Source organism: Thalassophryne amazonica, chromosome 8 (genome assembly GCF_902500255.1).
Source record: "Thalassophryne amazonica chromosome 8, fThaAma1.1, whole genome shotgun sequence".
NCBI classification, from domain to species: domain Eukaryota; kingdom Metazoa; phylum Chordata; class Actinopteri; order Batrachoidiformes; family Batrachoididae; genus Thalassophryne; species Thalassophryne amazonica.
In genome coordinates this window covers 43,891,494-43,918,271 of record NC_047110.1, presented here as the reverse complement: position 1 = coordinate 43,918,271, position 26,778 = coordinate 43,891,494, and the positions used below count along the sequence as shown (strand labels likewise).

General features: G+C 46.9%; 1 protein-coding gene across 1 annotated transcript in view; it reads right to left on the bottom strand.

Moving 5' to 3' along the window:
- nell2a (neural EGFL like 2a) overlaps window positions 1-26,778 on the bottom strand; it is a 392,213-nt gene that overhangs the window by 305,861 nt on the left and 59,574 nt on the right. Inside the window, exon 5 of the mRNA XM_034176080.1 lies at window positions 26,110-26,206. Coding sequence (XP_034031971.1) covers window positions 26,110-26,206 — 97 coding nt within the window. The remainder of the gene's footprint in view (window positions 1-26,109; window positions 26,207-26,778) is intronic.

Sequence of the window (26,778 nt, the reverse complement as noted above, 5' to 3'; positions counted from 1 at the left end):
TGGACACATAAGAAATTATTAATAGTGACTGACCAGTATTTCACAGTTCCTCTGATCGCGCCTCTTCGTTCCGGTGCCACTCCGCTGTCGCATCTTTTTCCACTAAGTGACACCTTAGGTGTCTCTTTCCGAGTGAAGAACACAGTCATGGGTAGCTGTTGGTGCTCTTTTTTCTTCTGGGCGAGACGATTATAAACAGTCACACGCAGAACACAATGCGCGTGCTCTTTCTTTGCTCACTGCCTCCGGTGTTACCGTTGCGGGACGGATGTGGGACCCGCAAAGAATCCAAGTCATTAAAAAGATACAAACCTCTCTCAGTGGCTACGGAGCTCTGCGGCTGCAGTTACCGAGACCATGCAGTGCTGTGGATTTTTCCGCAAGAATTCTATCCTTGTGGGCTGTCAGAGCACTCTGCATCAAAACAGCGAGCGCAGTCTCTGGACCTGTTGCCAGATTTTGGCCGCAGATCCGCACAGCAGACAGTGGGGCGGTGTGAGTGGCCCGCTGCAGCGCTTAGTGAGCCCGCAGACTCCGTAAGTGCATCGGAGGCAGTGAGAGCAATCGCGATTATGCCGACCGGCCTGCCTGATGAGGACGCAGAACACAATGTGCTGTTAAAAAAAAAAAAAGAAGAAGCATGCAAAATTGCACTAAAAAAATCTGCGTAACTGCGAGACCGCGAAAGGTGAACCGCGTTATAGTGAGGGACCACTGTATACATGTTCACCACTTTGATGTTTCCCTCAATGAGGTATCAAAATACCTCATTAAACTGCTCCCATCACAATACTACTGTAATAATTAACCACTATTGCAAAAATGCAATACAATTACAAAGTTACAATTACTTAATAACTATGAATGCAGTAGTTATTACAATAGTGACAGTTTTTGTACGGGCTCGCGTGCAGGCGTGCACGAGCGGCCCAGCTGCAGCTTCCTGTGTGATTCAGGAGGTGATTAGAGCTGTTTTCAACAGCCAATTTGCAGAATAAAATGATTAATCCCCCACAAAATAATTATTTTATATAGGCAGCATCCAGCGCAGAGCGCATGGCAGCCGGTAGAACAAAGAACGGCGTCCAGCTGTGAACACAGTGCATCTGATTTGCATCCACCGCAAATCAGATGCAAAGCAGATGTAATAAAAATGCACACAAAATATCCATTTTACACACTGTCCCAGTCCGCTGCCAAGCCGCAAATCCCTGTCAGTTGCGGATATCAGCAGATGACGGCGGATATACAGCACATAGATTGAGTATGTTTGTGTATGTATTGAGTATGTATGGAGTATGTAAGGTGGATGTCATCCGCAGCCAAAATTTTGTGCAGCTCAAAAATCATGGCAACGGAAAAACGTGCCTCTGCGGATAATTGCGGACGTGCGCGGGTGTCGGCCGACTCATACACGCATGTTTCATGCATTTGCGGATGTTAAGCAAATATGACTCCTGTGGGTTCACCATCTGCAGAGGGGACCATGGGGGTCGGGTGCAGAGAGGATTGGGTGGCGGTCGAGGGCGGGTGGCGTGGCGGCCCGGTCCATGCTCACAGCCCCTGGCTGTTAGAACGTGGAATGTCACCTCACTGGGGGGAAGGAGCCTGAGCTTGTGCGGGAGGTTGAGAGATACTGACTAGAGATAGTCGGGCTCACCTCCACGCACAGCTTGGGCTCTGGTACCCAACTCCTGGAGACTGGCTGGACGCTTAATTTTTCTGGCGTTGCCCACGGGGAGAGGCTCCCCAGCTCAGTCGCCATGTGTTGGAGTTCACTCCAGTGAATGAGAGGGTCGTGTCCCTACGCCTTTGGGTCGGGGACAGGTCTCTCACTGTTGTCTCGGCCTACGGGCCAAGCGGCAGTGCAGAGTACCCGACCTTCTTGGAGTCCCTGGGAGGGGTACTAGATAGTGCTCCGACTGGGGACTCCATTGTTCTCCTGGGGGATTTCAATGCCCATGTGGGCGGCGACAGTGAGACCTGGAGAGGGGTGATTGGGAAGCACGGCCTCCCCGATCTGAACCGAGTGGTGTGCAGTTGTGGGACTTCTGTGCTAGTCACAGTTTGTCCATCACGAACACCATGTTCGAGCACAAGGGTGTCCATAAGTGCACGTGGCACCAGGACACCCTGAGCCGGAGGTCGATGATCGACTTTGTAGTCGTATCATCTGACTTTCGGCCATGTGTCTTGGACACTCGAGTGAAGAGAGGGGCAGAGCTGTCGACCGGTCACCACCTGCTGGTGAGTTGGATCCACTGGGAGGGGAGGAAGCCAGTCAGACCTGGCAGGCCCAAACGTATCGTGAGGGTCTGCTGGGAACGACTGGCGGAACCCTCTGTCAGTGAGGTCTTCAACTCCCACCTCCGGGAGAGCTTCTCCCAGATCCCGGGGGAGGTTGGAGACATGGAGTCCAAGTGGACCATGTCCTCCACCTCCATTGTTGATGCGGCCGCTCGTAGCTGTGGTCACAAGGTCTCTGGTGCTTGTCGCGGCGGCAATCCCCGAACCTGGTGGTGGATGCCAGAAGTAAGGGTTGCCGTCAAGCTGAAGAAGGAGTCCTACTTATCTTTGTTGGTAGGTGGGACCCTGGAGGCAGCTGACAGGTACCGGCAGGCCAAGCATGCCGCAGCCCGTGTGGTCACAGAGGCAAACACTCGGGTCTGGGAGGAGTTCGGGGAGGCCATGGAGGAGGACTATCGGTCAGCCTCGAAGAGATTCTGGTAAACTGTCCGATGCCTCAGGAGATGGAAGCAGCTCTCCACCAGCACTGCTTACGGTGCAGGTGGGGAGCTGTTGACCCTGACTGGGTTGATGTTGTCGGGCGGTGGAAGGAATACTTCGAGGATCTCCTCAATCCCATCGTCACGTCTTCCGAAGAGGAAGCAGAGACTGGGGACTCAGAGCCGGACTCATCCATTACCCAGGCCGAAGTCACCGAGGTGGTTAGAAAGCTCCTCGGTAGCAAGGCTCCTGGGGTGGATGAAATCCGTCCTGAGTACCTTAAGTCTGTGGATGTTGTGGGACTGTCTTGGCTGACACGCCTCTGCAACATCGCGTGGCGATCGGGGACAGTGCCTCTGGATTGGCTTAGCGGGGTGGTGGTCCCTCTGTTTAAGAAGGGGGACCGGAGGGTGTGTTCCAACTATAGGGGGATCACACTCCTCAGCCTCCCCGGTAAGGTCTATTCCAGAGTACTGGAGAGGAGAATTCGAGCAATGGTCGAACCTCGGATTCAGGAGGAGCAGTGTGGTTTTCGTCCTGGTCACGGCACACTGGACCAGCTCTACACGCTCCATCGGGTGCTCGAGGGTTCTTGGGAGTTCGCCCAACCAGTCCACATGTGTTTTGTGGATCTGGAGAAGGCATTTGACCGTGTCCCTCGGGGCACCCTGTGGGGGGTGCTCCGGGAGTACGGGGTCCGGGGTCCTTTGCTAAGGCCTAGCCGGTCCCTGTACGACCACAGCAGGAGCTTGGTTCGCAATGCCGGTAGTAAGTCAAACCTGTTTCCAGTGCACATTGGCCTCCGCCAGGGCTGCCCTTTGTCACCGGTTCTGTTCATTATTTTTATGGACAGAATTTCTCGGCGCAGCCAGGGTGTAGAGGGGGTCTGGTTTGGGAACCACAGAATCTCGTCTCTGTTGTTTGCGGACGATGTGGTTCTGTTGGGTTCATCAAATCAGGACCTTCAGCATGCACTGGGGTGGTTTGCAGCCGAGTGTGAAGCATCCAGGATGAAAATCAGCACCTCCAAGTCCAAGGCCATGGTTCTCGACCGGACAAAGGTGCTTTGCCATCTTCAGGTCAGTGGAGTGTCCTTGCCTCAAGTGGAGGAGTTTAAGTATCTCGGGGTCTTGTTCACGAGTGAGGGACGGATGGAGCGTGAGATCGATAGACGGATCGGTGCAGCATCTGCAGTGATGCAGTCGCTGTATTGGACCGTCGTGGTGAAGAGAGAGCTGAGTAGGGGGGCTAAGCTCTCGATTTACTGATCGATCTACATTCCGATCCTCACCTATGGTCATGAGATTTGGCTCATGACCGAAAGAACGAGATTACGAGTACAAGCGGCCGAGATGAGTTTCCTCCACAGGGTGGCTGGGCGCTCCCTTAGAGATACGGTGAGGAGCTCTGTCACTCGGGAGGAGCTCGGAGTCGAGCCGCTGCTCCTCCACGTCGAAAGGAGTCAGTTGAGGTGGCTCAGGCATCTTTTCCAGATGCCCCCTGGACGCTTCGCTGGAGAGGTGTTCCGGGCACGTCCCATTGGGAGGAGGCCCCAGGGAAGAACCAGGACACGCTGGAGGGACTACATCTCTCGGCTGGCTTGGGAACGCCTTGGGGTTCCCCCGGAGGAGCTGGGGGAGGTGTGTGTGGATTGGGAGGTCTGGGCGGCTTTGCTTGAGCTGCTGCGCCCGTGACCCGACTCTAGATAAAGCGGAAGAAAATGGATGGATGGATGGAAGCGAATATGAGCCAATTTTGTGCGCAATTCATACACAAATCCTCCTAAACACCAGTGGGACGGGGACCTAAGATACCATCACGCCCCGTGGGGTGGAATACTTGTAATTTTGAACTACGCCATTTCTGTTCTAGATCTCTAGCCTTATGCTTGAGGTCACGCAAGTAATCATTGAACCAAGGTGACTGTGTTTTTTTTGGGGGGGGGGGCATGGTTTTAACATAGGTGGCGCAATAATGTAGAATGTTTTGAGCGCTGATTTTAAACTGTCCACAAGATTGTCTACTGATTGGGCACTCTATTTTTGAAGTCTGCTAAGGAGTGGTACCTTAAAATCCTAAAGCCTGATTTATGCTTCTCCAACTCCATGGCCATGTAATGGCGTTGACGGGCACATGACCTTTTTAATGTTCTCCATCGCATCTTTATGCAATTTGCAGCAGGTACAGTGGCTTTGTCTGGATTAATTTGTCCCTCAACGAGCTCCACTTCTTTATACAATCATTAATCTCCAAACCAATGATATAGTACATGTAATTTTCCTCCATGAATTGTGGGTCATTTGAGCGTCTTTTTCGACTCTGTGTTGTGAAGTTGGTCATATTTATGGACTTTTCTGCCAAACGTATTTGATCCATGATCAAAATGTAAGTGGCGGGTGCACTGCAAAAACCTTTAAGATATGATGGGTGAGGAAGCAGTGAAAGCGGAAAAGTGACAAATTATAGTCGTTTGCGGTATCCGTCATTCAGGTTCGCAGCCATGGCAAGATCTCTGATCTAAAGTGGTTTGGTTTGTCACACCCAGGGATATGTGTCAAACTTGACACCATATTACAGTGCAGGCAACAAGCAGCATTTTGTTAATAGTCACCGGCCTTGAATTGCGCCCTGCCTCATTTAGGTCCTGGGTTTTTGCACAGTTTGAAAAAAATAAATGCCCGAGCTCATATCCACGAAGCAGCCTAAGGTTATAAATAGCTCCTAGTGACCTTTTTCTCGAATTCTTAGACATTTCTTAGAATTTGCCCTTGGTAAAATGAAAGTTGTCCGCAAAGCACCTTAGGCCTTAAGAGAGCTCCTAAGGTGCCAAACTGGTAAGAGTAGTGAGGAGGAATTTTAAGAAGCCTAAGAGTGTCTTATGGTCCAGTCGCACGTAGACAAGATGGTGGAAAAGACACTATCCTAAACAAGTCCGCTAACGCTTCTTGGGGGATTCCAAGGTGTTCCCAAGCCACAATATAATTTCAAGATTAATTTTTGATTAATATTTTTATAATGCCGCCAACTGGCTTTCATGTTTCATGCATTTTGGCAAAACAGTGCCCCCAACCGCACTTCAGCTCACTTATTGAAAAAGAAAGAGGAGACACCTTGGCAGAGGTATGCCCTCTGTTTTGCACTTGGATGACTGTGAAGGAGAGTGCCTTTAACAAGCTAATCTGTAATCTTGCCAAGGATCTGGTTTACCCCTGTGAGGCACAAAGGTTAAGGAACAATGTTCACAGTATTTTATGAACTGAGGGGTGAAGCAAGAGCTCAAATCACGGAGCTTTTGTCGATCTCTGCAATAAGTGGCACTGTGGTTTGTCCTTCACTGTGAATATTACCAATTGCCTCTCAGAGCTGAACATACATAATGCCAATTACCTTTTCAGCTATTTAAAACATGTTATAATTTGAGGTGAAATGAAAGCTATGCCAAGTGTTTCTGAACAGCCAGAACAGTTTCCCACTCTGAAAAGACAACAGCCCCCAGTGACATTTGAATATGCTGGTTAGTGCAAAACCCCTGCAAGCATTTGGTGAGAGGCTGCAAGATGTGAAACACAAGCAAGAGATGGCAAACATATTTACCATGTCATGTGGAGCCAACTAATGTGAGTGACAGCAAACAACAGAAAGCCATGCAAAACATCAGCTCCAGAAGCATGTTCCTGAGTTAAATACTGAAAAACATACAAATCCAGAACTTTTTTCCTTCCACTTTGCTATAATTTGAATAATAGGCAATACACATACTAGTACACGTACAGACCCTGCACTGGCAGCAGCCTTTAATATATGAAGTTCAAAAATAGTGCAATTCTTAATTCACTTGTTTTTAAATATGCTTCACTACAGGCCCCATCACATTTAGCGCAAATGAACGTGAATGAGACTGAATCAGTCCGAATGGGAAAAATAGCCAGAATTCGAGTCACAGTCATATGGGATAGACATTCGTAGAGCTGTGTATCAATGTCATACGAATACCCAGAATTGAAAATGCCTCGAATGATTCATGCAAATTCGGAGTGCAGCTTGAATTTGCACAACTGTTGTTTGATTCTTCATTCATACACCATTCGGGCTCAGTCATGCTCTAGTGTGACGGAGGTACACAAGGGGTCATCCCCACTAAGAAAGGATAGAATTTCTCATTTTTTCCTGGTGAATACTAGCATTTGTTAGGGATGTGATCTGGCTCTTAAGCTGTTCAATGCTTGCATGGCCTGGGTGTCAGGTGGAGTTGTGCAAACCAGTGTCTTATGTGCTTTTGTTGATAAGGAAATATTTTTTGACCTTAACTTCTTGGATGACACCATGATCAAATGATATCGTGATTACAGCACTATAGAAGCTGAGGGAGGAATTGGAATGCCTGGGTTTCTGATTGTGCTGGATCAAGTCTAAGATCCAGGTTTTCGATGACTTCCTGTGTCAAACTATGATATATCACATTTGTAGAGACATTCAGTTATGTCAGCAGTGACTTGCATGTCTCTGGATTCTCGTCCTATGAGATTGGGAGACAAGTGAGAAGAGTTTATGGAGTCATGAGGTCCCTGGACAAAGTTAAGTGGCAAGGTTAATTCCTTTGTAGTGAAACAACGGTCCAAGTCTTTCACGTCCTGATGCTGCCTGTATGGTTGTAAGAGCTGGACATTAACCAGTGAGCTAAAGCACTTTAGTACTAGGTCTGTTCAAAGTATCTTTGAGTACCCCCCAAATGACTGTGTCAAATGAGCGGTTACTTAGGGAGAATCACTTGTAGTGGAAGGGCACATCAACTATGACATTCTGACCATGTGGTGCGTTTCTCTGAGAATGATCAAGAATGCAGATGCCTCATTGCTGAGAACCACAGCACTTCAATAATACCAAGGGGATAATCGTGTTTCACTTGGCTGCGTCAATGAGATGGTTACTGTAATGTCCAGACTATAGAGTGCACCTGAATATAAGCCACACCCACCAATTTTAAAAAGAAAAAATTGTACATATATGGATCACACTTGTCTATAAGCTGCAGCTGTCCATGTTGTCATATGAGATACAGAAAGATGTTAGACAGAAATATTTTTTTAACTTTTAATTAAATATATACTGTAAATGTTTTTTTTCTGAAGGTGTTACACATAAATATTGACGAGCATGGCATCCAGTGCACATGGTGTCTTGCAGCATCTCTACTCTACACGGAGGCAAAATGGAGTAATTTTAACTTTTTTTTCTTTGTGGATCATGAGATAATTTCATTGCATGCAGCCAGAATTGCCTGGTGCCTGGAGTAAATGAGACATTAATGAGGTGCTGTGACTATTTCAACTTGTGGCACAAAGACAGAGACCCAGTGGGGGGGAGAGGAGGCTCCGCTGACTGAATTGATGGTGCAACTGTGGTGCAAAGTGCCTGTGTCACAGAGGAAGTTTTCTTCAGCCACGACAAGGAATTAAAGTATTTTCAGGTGTCGTTTTTGAAAATCAGGAAGCTTTATGTGGATACGTTTTCTTCAGGATGTGAGTCCCACTGAAATAAACAGGTAAGACTTTATATTTACTCCCTGTGTGAATTTACTCCACATGAGGCCAATCAATGGACAGCATTAATTGATGTATTTCGACTTATGAGAAATCCATAAATTAGTCGCATCATTGTTTAAGCCGCAGTGTTCAAAGTGTGTGAGAGAAGTAGCATCTTATAGTCCAGAAATTACGGTACTTTCGAGAGGTGGAGATGAACCAGTTGTGTTCCTGGGTGGTTGCCATCCAGTACCCAATGTGGCTTAGTGTGGTGGATGAGCTGAGCAGCACCAGCGCATGCTCCCAGACGTGGCATGGCCCGAACACCACTTAGGGCCCAAAACATGCTGAATGCTTTGAAATATTTGTTTTGAAACAGTTGGTGATCTCTGCTCCATTTAGCGTAGCTCACAATTCAAGATGTCTTCCTTTTGATATGGATTCGGGAACATGGAGAAACACGGGTGTTTCAAATTAGCCATCACTAATTTGCAATACACACAAAAAGTATGTCTCTATCCCCAACCACACAATCTATTCATTCATTCATGTACATCCGCTTATCCAGGTCCAGGTCACAGCCACAGTTGGCCAAGCAGCTCACCCCACACTTCCTTATCTTTGACAAAGTCATCCAACTCTTCCTGAGGGAGAGTTCCCACGCCAGCTGGGAGACATAATGCCTCTAGCGTGTCCTGTGTCTTTCCTCAGGCCTCCCCACAAGTTGGACATGCCTGGAAGACCTTCCAAGGGAGATGACTAGGGGTATCCTTACCAGATGTCCAAACCACCTCGACTGGTTGTTTTCAATACAAAAAACAGTGGCTGTACGTCAAGTTCCTCCCAGATAATCAAGATTCTCCCTCTGAGCCAGAGTGTAAACCAAGATACAAGGAGGAATGTCACTTCCACCACTAATATCCACACCTTCAATCCATCTAACAATTTAATTCCAGTTTCAACCTCCACTTCTTTTGTGTATTTCATCCTGTATTTCTCCCCTTTGGTTCAGCCTTAAGGGGGTGGGCAAACTACATTTAAATTCAATCACAGATATTTGTAATTTTCAATCATTTATCCAGCATCCAATAGCATCTAACAGGTGACACCTGTGTCAGGGATATTACATAGGCAAGAGAACCCATGCTCACCAGATACAGTAGGGGTTGGTGAGTTAGAAGATGATAACAATATTGTTTGTGAATTACTGTCCACACAGGTTGGCTACACAAACTCTCTCTCACCCAGGAGGTGATGGTCTAGTGGTTAAGGTGTTGGGCTTAAGACCAGTAGATCCTCGGTTCAAATCCCCGCCTGACTGGAAAAACACTAAGGGGCCCTTGGTGTTATGTGTCAGACGCAGGACGGAGAACCGACCAGCGTTTGAAGGACCCAGTATGAAATAAGCAGAGCACGGTACAAAGGATAACTGAATTTAATAAACATAACAGTGACGTGAAGAAAGCACAAACAAATAAGTGCGCGGTCTGCGAGGTGGATTACGGTGCGCTCCCAGCTGCACAAACGGTCCGGAGCCAGAAACAGTTCGGACCCAAGGACCCCGCCGACACCCCCCAGGTGGCCGCGACAAACCGAGTCTGTGAAAGAAGAAACCATCATGTGAGTCCACACTCCACACACAGAGAGACCACTCAAAGGTGTACATAAACAGCAAACACTTCCTGGCTTAATCACTTAATCAGCTTCCCACCCTGCAGGCATGGAACACCCAGTTCACATTATCACTGCAGTGGAAGCTGAATAAACGACTAATATAACAGCTCAATATAATAAGGTGTGAGGGACACCACATTTACCGACTGTACAAATGTTAGTCACAAAACCTAACGTACCTCAGGAAGTGTGCTGACGAGCGTGAGACCTCACCCCCTCCTCTTTCACAGACCATGGCATCAAACCTGGACGTTCTCTGCATCCATAATGATGAGATGGCTCTCAAGACAACGATCTCACCCGTCTGGTCACAAGGTCGAGTCTCTGGCAAATACACACTGTGTACTCCAGACTTAAATGCCACCATGCTCCAATCCGTGTAGATGCACCACAGCTGTGAGTCCTGACGAGCTGCACATGATCAGCCTCAGGTGATCAGGGTGAGGTCCTGATAACTCAGCCACACAGCCACTCAGTCCTAAACGCGTGCCACCTGGAAGGAAAAACAAAAGACAGAAACAGAAGACAAACAAAAGCCAGCCAGGCACGCCAGACACCCCAGCCACAACACTTGGGCAAGGTCTTTAATCCCCTATTGATCCTGGTGTGTAGTGAGCGCCTTGTATGGCAGCACCCTGACATCGGGGTGAATGTGAGGCATAATTATAAAGCGCTTTGAGTGTCTGATGCAGATGGAAAAGCTATATAAATGCAGTCCATTTACCATTTAGTTACCCGCTCATCTACGATGCATCCGGAGTGCAAGAACCAATCCCTGGGATGTGTAATGCGTACACAGTAAAATCACCAGTGCAGAACTTACACTGACAGTGTTAAATTAACACTGTCAGTGTACATATGGTCCTACTCTGGCTAGAGTGGGACCATATGTTCAATGTCAGTGTTAATTTAACATTGGTGATTTTACTGTGTAAGGAAACAAATAACATGTTTTTTATATCCTGTCAGTAAAACTGGACAGCCTGGTCACACCACAGGAGTTCCATATTATGTGGACAGAAGAAGGTTTCTGTACACTTTTCAGTTTTTCTTGAGCAACCCAATGCTGCAGATGGCTCCCCTTTTGCAGAACTGTGCTTTTGTTCTTCTTGCTGCAAGGTATCTATCTACAGGAGCTGTTTCCACAGTCATGCACGCAAACTCCTCTGCTGCTAGTCGCCTTTTAATTTCATTTCGGAGCTTTTGGCAGTACAGCCATCGGCCTTATGTTATTACACAAACCCAGGGTGAGGGTACTTCACCTGAGTCATCATCTTTGACCAGGCACACAGCTGATGAACACAGCTGAAGAGTTTCTACACAATCAGAAATCATCTAGGGAAGGTTCTTTGTATGTTGGGACATCAGTATTTATGTATTCCATGGCAATCTGCAAGAGTCACCCTTAGATGGCAATTGGAGCACTGGAGAGCACTTCCCTTCACAGACTGAGCTCAATTTCAGGCACACTGCAGATAGAATGTACTGCAGAGGGCTTTGCTGACATCAATATTTTGAGCAGAGTAGCCTGTGGTGATGTTTTGCTTTGCACAGACACATCCTCTGGACAACAAACGCAAATGCTTTCCATTAATGGCATGTTGGCTAAACACAGATCCTTTGACACAATGCTGATCACGCCTTTTGAGCCTTTCACTGCCACCATCATCTCACCGTTCATCAAAATGTTATGTAGCCCAGTGTTGTTGGGATTAGTATGGTGGCGCAAAAGGGGCCACAACACTTCCAAATTTAAGAACACGAGCAAATGCAACAAACATTAACAAACATATAAAACCTGCATCAATCCAACAACGGGTAATTGCAAACAAATACAAACATAATCACAGCACAGGACTTTAACTAACTTCTTCTCAACAATGCACTGGAAAATAAAATAACTTGAACATAAAGCTAGCATAAGAGTACAATCATCAATAAAGTAAATAAATAAATAAACTTCTCAGTTCCAACCATGTAGTGATAAAGAGAGAAGTTGTTAGTTAAAGTCCTCCACACAAAAGACACTGTTTGCGTGGTGAATAATTTGCTTGAGTTGTTACAGCTTCCGGTATGTTGTGAAGCTTTGCAAAGTGTTTCTTTGTGTTGGTGCGTTGTTTGAATTTGTAGCAAACATGAAACTGAAGCTTTTTTCAATTTGCAAGATGTTTTTAGATGCAACTAGCTGGTGCTGAAATGATGCAGATGTTTTGTAAAGGTAAATATTTTACACTGGGATGCATAAAAAGGTGAAATGACAGCAGCAATGAAAGGTCCAGGAGGTGGGCTCAGCATTGTGTCACAGTATCAGGATCCGATCGGTCACTGTAGGGCATACAGTAGTGTTCAGAATAATAGTGGTGCTATGTGACTAAAAAGATTAATCCAGGTTTTGAGTATATTTCTTATTGTTACATGGGAAACAAGGTACCAGTAGATTCAGTAGATTCTCACAAATCCAACAAGACCAAGCATTAATGATATGCACACTATTAAGGCTATGAAATTGGGCTATTAGTTAAAAAAAAAGTAGAAAAGGGGGTGTTCACAATAATAGTAGCATCTGCTGTTGACGCTACAAACTCAAAACTATTATGTTCAAACTGCTTTTTTTTTAGCAATCCTGTGAATCACTAAACTAGTATTTAGTTGTATAACCACAGTTTTTCATGATTTTTTCACATCTGCGAGGCATTAATTTTGTTGGTTTGGAACCAAGATTTTGCTTGTTTACTAGTGTGCTTGGGGTCATTCTCTTGTTGAAACACCCATTTCAATGGATTTGTGAGAATCTACTGAATCTACTGGTATCTTGTTTCCCATGTAACAATAAGAAATATACTCAAAACCTGGATTAATCTTTTTAGTCACATAGCACTACTATTATTCTGAACACTACTGTACAACTCTATTCTGTTGACTATAGATATCACACCTTCAGCATATTTAAGAATCTATGCATCCACATGAATCTGACAACTTCACAACACTGTATCCGGTTGTTAAGTGTGATGTAACGCATCATGTGATTTTCAACTTCAGGCTCCAAACAACAAAGGCGCGCTGTCATTAACATTGAGAACTGCACTGAGACGATCTGATCAGGTTGCACTTACACCGCTGCACACGGACAACAGCATTAACATCGCAACATAAAACTCTTTGTATATTGTGCCTAAAACTCTCCTGGATATATTAACTGGGTTTTTAGATGTTGTTACTGCGTTTATTTTATGTAAAAATGTCAGACGCTCAGGACGTTTCTCCGTTATTTTCAATGGGAGTTGCTGCGATCGCTTCCTGTTCATGTCGTTCGGGGAGAAAGTGAAGTTTGCACTTTAACATCCTGTTTATTGTAATGAATAATTTTTATTAACAAACAAACGTATATTTTACCTGTGCTTAATAAAATATGTAAAGTAAAAGAAAAAAGTTTTATTAAGTGTTTTGACCATAGAACCAGACGAATGCGGTTAACGGAGGTGGAGGTGGAGAAGGGAGGGACGGAGGTTTGCGCACAATGTAAACACAAACTAAACTTAAACTGTAAATCCTTAAAAGGATCAAACAGACGTAACTTTAATTGTAAACTTGGAGGTCTTTGGACCCGGAAACAGATTTATCACATGATGCGTTACGTCAGCGCTTAACAACCGGAAAGCAGAAGTGTGTAACCATGCTGCATCGCATAACTCAACAACGAGCCTGAAGATGTGAATGTGATTTTCATTCCTCACAATTCCATTCATGAATATATTTTCAATAAAATATTTGAGTTGTATTTCTATTTATATTCAATATGTAAACTTTATGAGTTTTCACAACTCAAAGTTCTGCAGGTTTGGTTGTTATGCAGACATGCTCACGTCCTGTCATCCTTACCTACATAAGATTCAGTTTCCCATACTTAAAACTGAATTACTTTATCCAAAGACATGCATCAAACATCAGTGTGTTGTCAGTCTGAATGCTATTACAGTCTGAATCAATAGTGGAAAAATGCATGCAGGTTCAATTCAGTACACTCTGTTCCCACTGCAGTAGTATTAGTGTTTCTATTTTCACCAGCAGCAAAAATGTTATGTGCACAACCTGGATGTGCAAAGATTGTGGCATTGCTGATAGAAAAGGGAGAGAAGAGTGGAAAAAAATTACTGAGCATTTTTTGACGCCAATAAGGTGAGTGACAACAGTGCAGTTTGCTGGAACTTCTTGTAAGCAGATCACAAGTTTGAATCATCCACAAAAATGATTTCATACAAAACAAACTTTTCGTTGGACCACAAACATATGCAGTTTGGCAGAACATTTGCACCTTTAGGCCCAAACTCTTTTCTGTCTTTTCTACTTCGTCTTGGCAGTCAGTTTGCCCAAAGCAGATGATCACCCAACTGAGTCGGGACCGCTTGAAGTTTCTTCCATTTGAAAGGGAGTTTTTGCCTTGTCACTTGCCAGGTTTTGTTACAGATTTATATCAAATTTAAGTGATAATTTCAGAATGTCAACAAAATACTATACCAAAATGACAGCCTTTTCATTGATTGATGGAATGTGACTGCTGGGTTTTGTCCTTATGTGATAACTGCCATTCCAGTGATCTTGGCGATGGAAAGGTAGGTTTTGCTAAATATTTCGATTCCATTGTTCTTACAAATTCAATATTCCCCTAACTTCATCTCTTATGAACTTTAACAATAACAACTCTCCATCTTTTCCTCTGTCCACATGTACCACATCATGCCTTTTAAAATACCATGCAACTGTTTTTTGTATATTATGTGACCTGTAATAGCAGAAAGAGTGTTTCCATTGAAGTTTTTCAAAATAAGGCTTTCGTGAAACGCCTGAAAACCTCTTTATGCAAGCGTAAAACCATTTTGCAACATTTGAGTCTTCCATTAACCATTTTTTATTTTGCTACTGCAAACTGCGCAATTTAGAAGGTAATGGAAACCCGTGTTACCAATGTCACCGGTTTCTCTCGACCAGCAGTGGGCAAAAAGTGTGACATAAAAGGCCAGGGCCCGTATGCACGAAGCATCTCAAAGTCCTCTAAAAGTTTCTAACTTAGCACAAAATATCCTGGCAAGGACTCCCAGCCTAAGAGGGAATCAAGAGGTGTCTGAAAGTAACTCTGGCAAGGAGTTGACAGAAACTCCTATCTTAGTGAGTAGGCATTGACCCCATTGCTAGGTATGACGTGGTCCTGTAAGAGCTGTGATTGGTTGTCATGAAAAGGGAAGGGGAAATAAAAAAAGAAATACACTCCATGCTCCTACAAATGAATGAGTAGTGAAATCATATAACTGAATTAAGAAATGCAAATTGTGAAAATAATGTAATGTAATGATGATGATATTAAATTGAAGTGATCTCCAGACTGGTGGCTAAGCTTGTAAATGATTGTGCTGCAATGCATTATGGGAGTTCTGGGTTTTGGGGTTTTAAATGTTGTTATTGTGGTTTATGTAAGTTTAACAGTGTTGTTAGTGTTATTGATTTACTGTGCTTTTGTAGTTCAATTGGGTTAGTGAGTTGTCACCTTGTTGTCACCATAAATGAAAAGTGTATCATGTTTAATGCCATCCCTGTGTTGTTTTATCTGAAAAGTGTGCCTCCTAGTGGCAGAGAACCAAAGACATGCAGTTCACCACAAAATGATCTGTTACACAGCTTGAAGATGTTTGAACATATCTCATTCACAAGCCGATTATCTACATATTAAAAGTGTGTGTGGGTGCGTGAGTTTATTAATAAATTCAATGTAAGTACGAGGTCTATTAGAAAAGTATCCAACCTTATTATTTTTTTCAAAAACCATATGCATTTGAATCATGTGTGATTGCGTCAGACAAGCCTGAACCCTCGTGCGCATGCGTGAGTTTTTCCACGCCTGTCGGTTGCGTCATTCGCCTGTGAGCAGGCTTTGAGTGAGGAGTGTTCCAGCCCCCTTGTCGGATTTTCATTGCCAGGAAATGGCGGAATGATTTGGGCTTTTTTTCCATCAGAATTTTTTCAGAAACTGTTAGAGACTGGCAGCTGGAAACCATTAGAAAAATTTATCTGGCTTTCGGTGAAAATGTTACGGGCTTGGTAGAGAATAAGGAGCGCGAAGCCTCCGCTCCTCTTTCCATGAGAAAAACTCCTGTAACAGTGGAATGTGCCGTTCATTTCCAAACTGGACGCTGTGTTTTATCCGGGACGTCATCTGACTAGCACAGGAATTGTGAAAAGACGTGGACATCAGCACTTTTTCGGCACATTGAGACAGACGTGCGGAGGAATTCTGCGCGTCGCAGCGGTGCCACATGGCGCAAAGAAACGCCGTGATGAAGCCTCACGGGACATGTTCTGGCATGTCCAGGCACATCCACAATTTCTCGGATAATCACTTGATGGAAAAACCACCGACAGCAGTCTGAACGCCATCTCAAAGCCGTCCTGTGAGACCAAAATGGAGGTGGTTTTGTCTCGCTCCAGTAGCGAATCCATCGTGACGTGCAAAGCCTCCACTCGGCTTTCCATGATAAAATCTCTTGTTAAAAGTGAAATCTGCTGGAAAATGGTTGATGTCCAGCTCTTGTGATAACCAGAGAAATGGCACACGATGGTCACGGATCCAGACAGCCATCCGTTTAGAAATTAAATGGTCGCTCAGCCTGTCGATGGCGGCTTCAGAGCGTAGCGCGCCCCACAGCCGCTGGGGGCCGTCCTTAAAGCGACAGTAACACTCCTTATTCTCTACCAAGCCCGTAACATTTTCACAGAAAGCCAGATAAATTTTTCTAATGGTTTCCAGTTGCCATTCTCTAACAGTTTCTGAAAAAATTCTGATGGAAAAAAAGCCCAAATCATTCCGCCATTTCCTGGCAATGAAAATCCGACGAGGGGGCTGGACCACTCCTCACTCAAAGCCTGCTCACAGGCGAATGACGCAACTGACAGGTGTGGAAAAACTCACGCATGCGCACGAGGGTTCAAGCTTGTCTGACGCAATCACACGTGATTCAAATCCATATGGTTTTTGAAAAAAATAATAAGGTCAGATGCTTTTCTAATAGACCTCGTACATATTGTAAATATGTTAAAATTACATGCATGGCACAAGACAGTGAAAACACGTATTTCCATTGTGGTCCATTTAAAAATCAAATGACAAAATAGAAGCAATCATAAAATAAAATAATATCAATAATACTGATAAAAATAATAAACAGAATGATAACATTAATGTGTGTGAATATGATAACAGCAAGCTAAACTATTTATAAATACATTAAGACAGTAAATTAACATAAAATAATTACGAAGATCAAGCCGATAGTGTGTTACTGACTCACTGTCATTCTACATATGGAGAATGTCTCTCCTTCCTCTGTCTTTTCCACCAGCCTGTCTTCTTAATGGCCCAGTCACATGGCACTTAACGAAGGGCAACGAAGCCCTAACATAACAAGAAATCTGGACTTTCATTGACTTTCATTGGCATCGTTTAACCTTCGTTCAGCTTTGTTCCTGCAGCTGGCGCTGCATCAGGATTTTTAAACTGTTGAAAAATTTGAACAAAGGACAATGAAAACCTCAATTCATCCGTATTTCGTTTTGCTGTCGTACTTCACGTTTTTTTATCATTTGCTTACTTTTTGTAACGTTAGCGTTTACCTTGACTTCATTCAACCAGCTGAATGTTTTCACACAGTGCAGAAGCCGGTTTGTGAGTGCTGAGGCTGCTGCTGCGTTTATGTACCGTCGGAAATTATAGGGCAAAGTCAGCCTGTTTACTTAAATTTTTTTTTTATATGTGTGGGGGGTCAGCTTCACTGGGCTCAGGCACCTTATATAGGACAGAATTAATCTTTTGTGTAGATACAATTAATTATTTTGCCACAAGCAATTGCTGAATTTGAAACAACAAAAAAGTTGTGCAATTTCCGACAGTACTTGAAAGCAGCGGCAGCAGCAGCTTCCGCGTGCGCTTATTATTTTTATTAAATATAACAATATGAGTGTAGGAATGACAATCCAGCCCTTTTGTACATGTGACAACAGGTAGATAATTCAAAAGCTTATATAAAGAACTGTTCTGGAAGGCAGAATTCACGTTGCGGATCAGCTGCAGCTGGTGGAAATAACCACACATGGGGAGTCAATGTACGGCGTTCACACAGACTGATCAATTTACTGCCCTGATATATTCAATCATCTTTACACTTATATTTATTCCCCCTTTTGACAGTTTTCTGTTATAAATCAATATATATATTGCTTAGTAACATAATAGTGATACAGCAGTGGCCACAGAACACCAGAGTTTTTTTTTTTAATTGGAGCAAGACAGACAGTAAGGATTATGATGATGAAGGAGATGATCCCTCTTCTGTTCTGGACGAGGAACCAGAGCAGGTGGGTCCACCGATGTGCGCACAGATCTCCACGCTTCTGTTTGCAGTTTCTCCAGGACTCAGGTGCTATGAACTCCATCCCAGCGCAGAGTCCTGGAACTCAGAAATGCAGACACATACTGCTGCAGCTGTGGCTCCAGGCCATTTTGTTTAAAGCGTCGAGATCGTTAGCTTTGTGTTGGGAAAGTATCAGTACACGGACCCACAACAGGGGGCGCAAATGAACGGACAATGGAGAAAGTCAAATAACAAGGCTTTACTGTTGTGAACGTGCACAACGAATACAACCAATCACGAAATGGACAACAGTCAATTCACAAAAGTGTCGTGTGGGCAGGCTCGAAGATAGGAGACGCCTCTCCAAGGTAAGACCTGAACCACATGCCTTCCTCCGCCACAGGACCCCGGAAATACTGGAGCCGCCAAGTCCCGAACTCCCAGGTGGCCACTGCCTCCGCGTGTCGGACCTGGTACTGCTGGTGAGGAACAAAGAACAGTTAGATGGGGGCGCGTTTGCACCCAAGACTCCGAACAGCACGGAAGTTACCTCCACCTCTCGTTGGAACAGTAATCCACAAGCTATGCACTAATCCAAAAGGATACACTCCGTCAGCTTTGATACGTTACCTCATAGGTAGAAACGATATCTCGGCAATGAGGTGGAGATGCCGTCCTGCTGATATACCCCACTGATGATTGCTGTCAGCTGTCTCAGGTGATGGGTGACAGCTGTCACCTTGGCTGCTCCTGTGAGGCGGCGGCGCCCTCTGGTGCCTGGAGCCCGCACTCCAGGCAGGGCGCCCACTGGTGGTGGTGGGCCAGCAGTACCTCCTCTTCAGCGGCCCACACAACAGGACCCCCCCCTCAACGGGCGCCCCCTGGCGCCCGACCGGGTTTATCCGGGTGGCGACGGTAAAAGTCGGCCAGGAGGGCCGGATCCAGGATGAAGCTCCTCTTCACCCAGGAGCGTTCTTCGGGACCGTACCCCTCCCAGTCCACCAGATATTGAAAGCCCCGGCCATCCGTCGGACGTCCAACAGCCGGCGCACTGTCCAAGCCGGCTCGCCATCGATGATCCGGGCAGGAGGTGGTGCCGGACCGGGTGCACAGAGGGGCGAGGTGTGATGGGGCTTGATCTTTGACACATGAAATACCGGATGGATCTGCAGTGAGGCTGGAAGCCGAAGCCTCACTGCGGCGGGATTGATGACCTTGAGAATCTTAAACGGACCTATGTATCTATCTTGCAGTTTTGGGGAGGCCACTTGCAGTGGAATGTCCTTGGTGGACAACCACACTTCCTGCCCGAGGCGATACGTAGGGGCCGGGGTCCGCCGCCGGTCTGCATGGGTCTTCGCCCTCATCCGGGCCTTCAACAAAGCAGAACGGGCGGCACGCCACACCCGATGGCACTTCCGCAGGTGGGCCTGGACCGAGGGCACACCGACCTCTCCCTCAACCACCGGGAATAGTGGGGGCTGATACCCCAAACACACCTCAAAGAGGGAGAGGCCGGTGGCTGATGACACTTGACTGTTGTGGGCGTACTCGATCCAGGCCAGATGAGTACTCCAGGCCGCCGGGTGTGCGGCTGTCACACAACGTAGTGTTTGCTCCATTTCTTGATTAGCCCGCTCTGCTTGCCCGTTGGTCTGGGGGTGATACCCGGATGAGAGACTGACCGTGGCCCCCAGTTCCCGGCAGAAGCTCCTCCAGACGTGCGAGGAGAACTGGGGACCGCGATCGGAGACGATGTCTGATGGTATTCCATGCAGGCGGACGACGTGGTGGACCAGGAGGTCCGCTGTCTCCTGGGCCGTTGGGAGCTTCGGGAGGGCCACGAAGTGGGCCGCCTTGGAGAATCGGTCCACTATCGTGAGGATGACGGTGTTTCCCTGGGACGGCGGGAGGCCCGTGACAAAATCCAGGCCGATGTGGGACCAGGGGCGATGAGGCACGGGCAGCGGCTGTAGCAGTCCCGGAGCCTTGCGATGGTCGGCCTTGCCCCTGGCGCAGGTGGTACAGGCCTGGATATAGTCCCGGACGTCGGTCTCCAGGGACGCCCACCAGAAGCGCTGCCGGACAACTGCCACGGTTCTTCGCACCCCTGGATGACAGGAGAGCTTAGAGCCATGACAGAAGTCCAGGACTGCAGCCCGTGCTTCTGGTGGGACGTAAAGTCTGTTCTTTGGTCCAGTCCCGGGGTCCGGGCTTCGTGCCAGGGCCTCCCGGACGGTTCTCTCTAAGTCCCAGGTGAGGGTGGCCACGATAGTGGACTCCGGGATGATGGGTTCCGGTGGATCCAACAACTCCGTTTTGACCTCGTCATCGTGTACCTGGGACAAGGCATCCGATTTCTGGTTCTTGGTCCCGGGCCGGTAGGTGATGCGGAAGTCAAAACGGCCGAAGAACAGTGACCAGCGGGCTTGCCTGGGATTCAGCCGCTTGGCGGTCCTGATATATTCCAGGTTCCGGTGGTCAGTGAAAACCGTGAATGGCACGGACGTTCCCTCCAACAGGTGTCTCCACTCTTCAAGAGCCTCTTTCACCGCAAGGAGCTCTCGGTTGCCGACGTCATAGTTCCGTTCAGCCGGGGTCAACCTGCGGGAAAAATAGGCACACGGGTGAAGGACCTTATCGGTCTTCCCACTCTGGGACAGCACAGCTCCTATCCCTGAGTCCGAGGCGTCCACTTCAACCACTAACTGGCGACTAGGATCGGGCTGCACCAGAACAGGTGCAGACGAGAAGCGCCGTTTCAACTCCTTGAATGCGGCATCGCACCGATCCGACCAGGTGAAGGGGACTTTTGGTGAGGTCAGGGCTGTCAGGGGGCTAACTACCTGACTGTAGCCCTTAATGAACCTCCTGTAGAAATTAGCAAAGCCTAGGAACTGTTGCAACTTCCTACGGCTTGTGGGTTGGGGCCAGTCTCTCACCGCCGCAACCTTGGCCGGATCAGGAGCGACGGAGTTGGAGGAGATGATGAACCCCAGGAAGGACAAAGAGGTGCGGTGGAACTCACACTTCTTGCCCTTCACAAACAGCCGGTTCTCCAACAACCGCTGCAGGACCTGACGTACATGCCGGACATGAGTCTCAGGATCCGGAGAAAAGATGAGTATATCGTCTAGATATACGAAGACGAACCGGTGCAGGAAATCCCGCAAGACATCATTAACTAATGCTTGGAACGTCGCGGGGGCGTTTGTGAGGCCGAACGGCATGACCAGGTACTCAAAGTGACCTAAGGGGGTGTTAAATGCCGTTTTCCACTCGTCTCCCTTCCGGATCCGAACCAGATGATACGCATTTCTAAGATCGAGCTTGGTGAAGATTTGGGCTCCATGCAGGGGTGTGAACACCGAATCCAACAGGGGCAACGGGTATCGGTTGCGAACCGTGATCTCGTTCAGCCCCCTATAATCAATGCATGGACGAAGTCCGCCATCTTTTTTGCCCACAAAAAAGAAACCTGCGCCCATCGGGGAGGTGGAATTCCGGATCAACCCGGCAGCTAATGAGTCCCGGATGTAGGTCTCCATTGATTCGCGCTCAGGCCGGGAGAGGTTGTACAGCCTACTGGACGGAAACTCGCTGCCCGGAACCAAATCAATGGCACAATCATACGGACGGTGGGGGGGAAGTGTGAGCGCCAGATCCTTGCTGAACACGTCGACAAGGTCGTGGTACTCCACCGGCACCGTCCCCAGATTGGGCGGGACTCTGACCTCCTCCTTAGCTTGGGAGCCGGGAGGAACCGAGGAACCTAGACACACCCGATGGCAGGTCTCGCTCCACTGAACCACTACCCCGGACGGCCAATCAATCCGGGGATTGTGCTTCAACATCCAGGGAAATCCTAAAACCACACGGGAGGTGGCCTGAGTCACAAAAAACTTGATCACCTCCCGGTGATTTCCTGACACCACCAGAGTTACAGGTGGTGTCTTATGCGTGATCGGAGGGAGTAGGGAGCCATCTAGTGCCCGAACCTGCACAGACGAGGTAAGCGCCACCAGAGGGAGCCCTATCTCCCTGGCCCATCTGCTGTCCAGCAGATTCCCCTCAGAGCCCGTGTCCACCAGTGCTGGGGCCTTCAGGGTTGAGTCCTCATAAAGGATCGTAACTGGGAGTCGTGTGGCAATGTGGGTGTGTCCCACGTGAATGTCTCGGCCCACCCCTAGCCCAGTTTCTAGGGGCGGGCGTTGGAGTTTAACCGCTCGGGGCAGTCTCTCATATGGTGCTCTATTGCACCACAAACAAAACAAGCTCCGTGGGCCCGTCTCCTCTGTGCATCTGGTGCCCTAAATGTTGCCCTACTCGTGTCCATAGCTTCGTCAGCAGGGGGAGCTGTGGCCCCACGGAGCGCAGGGGCCATGGAGCGTGGGGAAGGCGGAGCGCGGTCGGAACCGGAAGGGAGAGGGACGGCGCGTGCCCGGCCACGCCCTTCGTCTCGTTCCCGCCGACGTTCTTCTAACCGGTTGTCTAACCGTATGACAAGATCGATGAGCCCGTCTAAATCCCGCGGTTCGTCCTTAGCCACCAGGTGCTCCTTAAGAACCAAAGACAGTCCGTTTACAAAGGCGGCGCGGAGGGCAGTGCTATTCCAGCCGGACCTCGCAGCCGCAATGCGGAAGTCGACTGCATAGGCAGCTGCGCTCCGACGCCCCTGTCTCATTGACAGTAGCACGGTTGAAGCGGTTTCGCCTCTATTAGGGTGAACGAACACGGTTCTGAGCTCCCTCTCAAACCCATCATATGTCAGAAGGAGCCGTGAATTCTGCTCCCAGAGCGCTGTAGCCCAAGCGCGTGCCTCACCGCGAAGCAGGTTTATCACATAAGCTACTTTACTAGCATCAGTCGCGTACATGACGGGACGCTGTGCGAAGACGAGCGAGCACTGCATGAGAAAATCCGCGCACGTCTCCACACAGCCTCCGTACGGCTCTGGGGGGGCTTATGTATGCTTCCGGGGAAGGTGGGAGAGGTCGTTGAACAACCAGTGGAACGTCTATGTTACGCACAGGGTCTACGGGAGGGAGAGCCGCAGCGGCGCCCGGAGGGCGCGCTTCCACCTGCGCGGTGAGAGCCTCCACCCTGCAGTTCAGGAGGACGTTCTGCTCGGTCATCAAATCTAACCGAGTCGTGAAAGCGGTGAGGATCCGCTGCAACTCACCGATTACCCCTCCTGCGGACGCCTGCGCGTCCTGTTCTTCCATTGGCCGTTCAACAGCCGGTTGACGCCCCCCGGGATCCATGACGTTGGCCGAGATATCCTGTTGGGAAAGTGTCAGTACACGGACCCACAACAGGGGGCGCAAATGAACGGACAATGGAGAAAGTCAAATAACAAGGCTTTACTGTTGTGAACGTGCACAACGAATACAACCAATCACGAAATGGACAACAGTCAATTCACAAAAGTGTTGTGTGGGCAGGCTCGAAGATAGGAGACGCCTCTCCAAGGTAAGACCTGAACCACACGGCTTCCTCCACCACAGGACCCCGGAAATACTGGAGCCGCCAAGTCCCGAACTCCCAGGTGGCCACTGCCTCCGCGTGTCGGACCTGGTACTGCTGGCGAGGAACAAAGAACAGTTAGATGGGGGCGCGTTTGCACCCAAGACTCCGAACAGCAGGGAAGTTACCTCCACCTCTCGTTGGAACAGTAATCCACAAGCTATGCACTAATCCAAAAGGATACACTCCGTCAGCTTTGATACGTTACCTCATAGGTAGAAACGATATCTCGGCAATGAGGTGAAGATGCCGTCCTGCTGATATACCCCACTGATGATTGCTGTCAGCTGTCTCAGGTGATGGGTGACAGCTGTCACCTTGGCTGCTCCTGTGAGGCGGCGGCGCCCTCTGGTGCCTGGAGCCCGCACTCCAGGCAGGGCGCCCACTGGTGGTGGTGGGCCAGCAGTACCTCCTCTTCAGCGGCCCACACAACACTTTGGTTTTGTTTAGTTCCTCTTTCGTCCCTTTTGCGCTCTTGCTTCACAGGATATTCGGTGATAAAGCTCTTTCGTCCACCTTTTCTCAACGAATTGTGACTTTTTTTTACTTTTTTCCTTCATTCAGGAATTGTCATGCGCCATGTGACTGGACCATAAGGCACTCTTAGGCTTCTTAAAAGTCCTCCTCACTACTCTTACTAGTTTGGCACCTTAGGAGCTCTCTTAAGGCCAAAGATGCTTTGTGAATAACTTTTATCTTACCAATGGAAAATTCTAACAAATGTCTAAGAATTCGAGGAGTTCTAAGATTTTTATTAGAATGACATCACTAAAAGCTACTTTTAGCCTTAGGATGCTTTGTTAATACGGGTGCAGGTTTAAAACGCTCACTAATGTGGATTTTAACTAACTCAAGAGCAATAAGCCTTTTGTGTAGATATAAGGAATCTTAGCTCTTTTACTTCAATGCATAAAAAATGAGAATGAAATTTGCATGTGCTGGTGTATTATATTCTTTAAAGCTGTCATTTGTGTGCACTGTGTTTCAAGAATAACTTTTCAAAACATTAAAAAAAATTGAGGAATAGATTTGTGACTCACAGCCCATAAAAAAGTTAAAAAAAAAGACCCCTTTTTGCAGCCATTTTTGCAGGGGGACATTTCATTCATAAATAAGTAGCCAAACTTTAAGTAACACTTTTGTGTCGTTCGTGAAGAGGTGCTGTAAAAAAAAATAAAAAATCTCAACAGCCTTTGACCGGAGAAAAATATTCCTCAGAACAATCGGTAACATTAGCATACAGAAAAAAAAGAAGCACCACTTATAAAATTCAAAAACTGAGTACTAGATGAGTTAGATAAAACAGATTTAACTGTCTTAGGAAATATGTGGACTGTGCAGAATGACAAAAAGATATTTATTGACTTGTGCAGCAAAGGGGCAGTCTGATTAAAATCTTTGCTTTTTATTGCTGGAGATGTGATTTATTTGTGTTCAGCTGACACCGGGGCACAGGCATTGACTGCTCCTGAGTGCACGTGTCCTAATGAAGGAGAGAGTTTTAAAACGGAGAATTTCCTTCCTATGTAGAAACTAATCAGGGCTGAGGAGGAGGGGCTGAGGAGAGACGCTGCTATGTGGAAAGATTAGCAGGGTGACCTCCAAGTCCTCTTTCATCTCTCAATTAACACAAAGGTATTGCTTCAGTCACGACACACACACACACAGAGTGTGCATGTCACGCGCATGCACGTGCACCCATACACAATCCTCACTGTATATGTCACTATTAAACACAATGAATGTCACCAGTGGGCTGATTAAAATAGTTACAGCTGTTTCTAAGACATTAAATGTCAATGTGCCTCCTTCCCCAGGTTTGAAATTTTCCAGCCTGGTCTGCTCAGGTTAAAGTGATATATTCCTCAGTGTATACTAAGCAATACTATGGAGTAAGCTTAATTAGCAGAGTCCAGAGGCTGTTTAATGATTTCTTCCAAATCAGCCTTGTGGGTGTTGCAGCGATAATTACACCACATTTACCTGGAAAGTAAGACGGGGGGAAGCAATGACAAAAATCTCCTATAGGAGGAAGAGTGACAAAAAATAAATCTTTGCTGAAATTAAAGCAGTCAAGAAATACATCCATTTAAATCCAGCAGCCATAATAAATACCTTAAAAAAACAAAACAAACAAAGAGCAAGGAGAAGTGACTATGAGATATGCAGGACTTGTTACTGGCAATCGCTTATCACTCTGACAATATATTGACCGCGTGCACTATTTCATACAGTGAAAGGACAGTTTTTACAGCACGAACCTTGAAGAAGCCATGAGCTGAATTTCTCTGTCCAAGCCAGAAGGCAGCATCCTCAGGTATATCCATGAAGGGTGCTTCAACCACCCGCTCATAGATCCTCAAGAAACAAACACACACAAGCACAAGAGATGATCATCAGGTGACACTACAGAGCTGTCATTAATTCCCTGCACTTCATTCATCATCTTGCTGATTTTCAATTACTTGTTCCATTCTGCTTTCCCCTTTTTCAATATCTGAATACCTATCGAAATGCCCGTTTGCTCCACAGAGGCAGGTAAACAAAGTCAAACCAGAAGACGAAAGCAGAATATGCTTTTAACAGCCACAGTGCACCGTAAATTTTGCAGAGTAAAATTTACTCTGCCAGGATAACATTTGGTCCAAGTCCAAATAGACTTAAATATACTCTATCACGGTACTAAATCAACTGTATCACAGTGAAAAATCACCTCTTGGAGTCGAAACACTTGATTTGACAGACTGTAGAGCTGATTTCACTCTATAATAGAATGTATTTTACTCTATTTAGACTGGGACCAAATGTTATCCTGGCAGAGTATATTTTACTCTGCAAAATGTGTGTGGGGGGACTGATTTCCGGCCATTGTGTTTGCAGTAGAGATGGGGACAAGGCCACCTACGGTGAGATTGAGTGAAGAGCGGGAC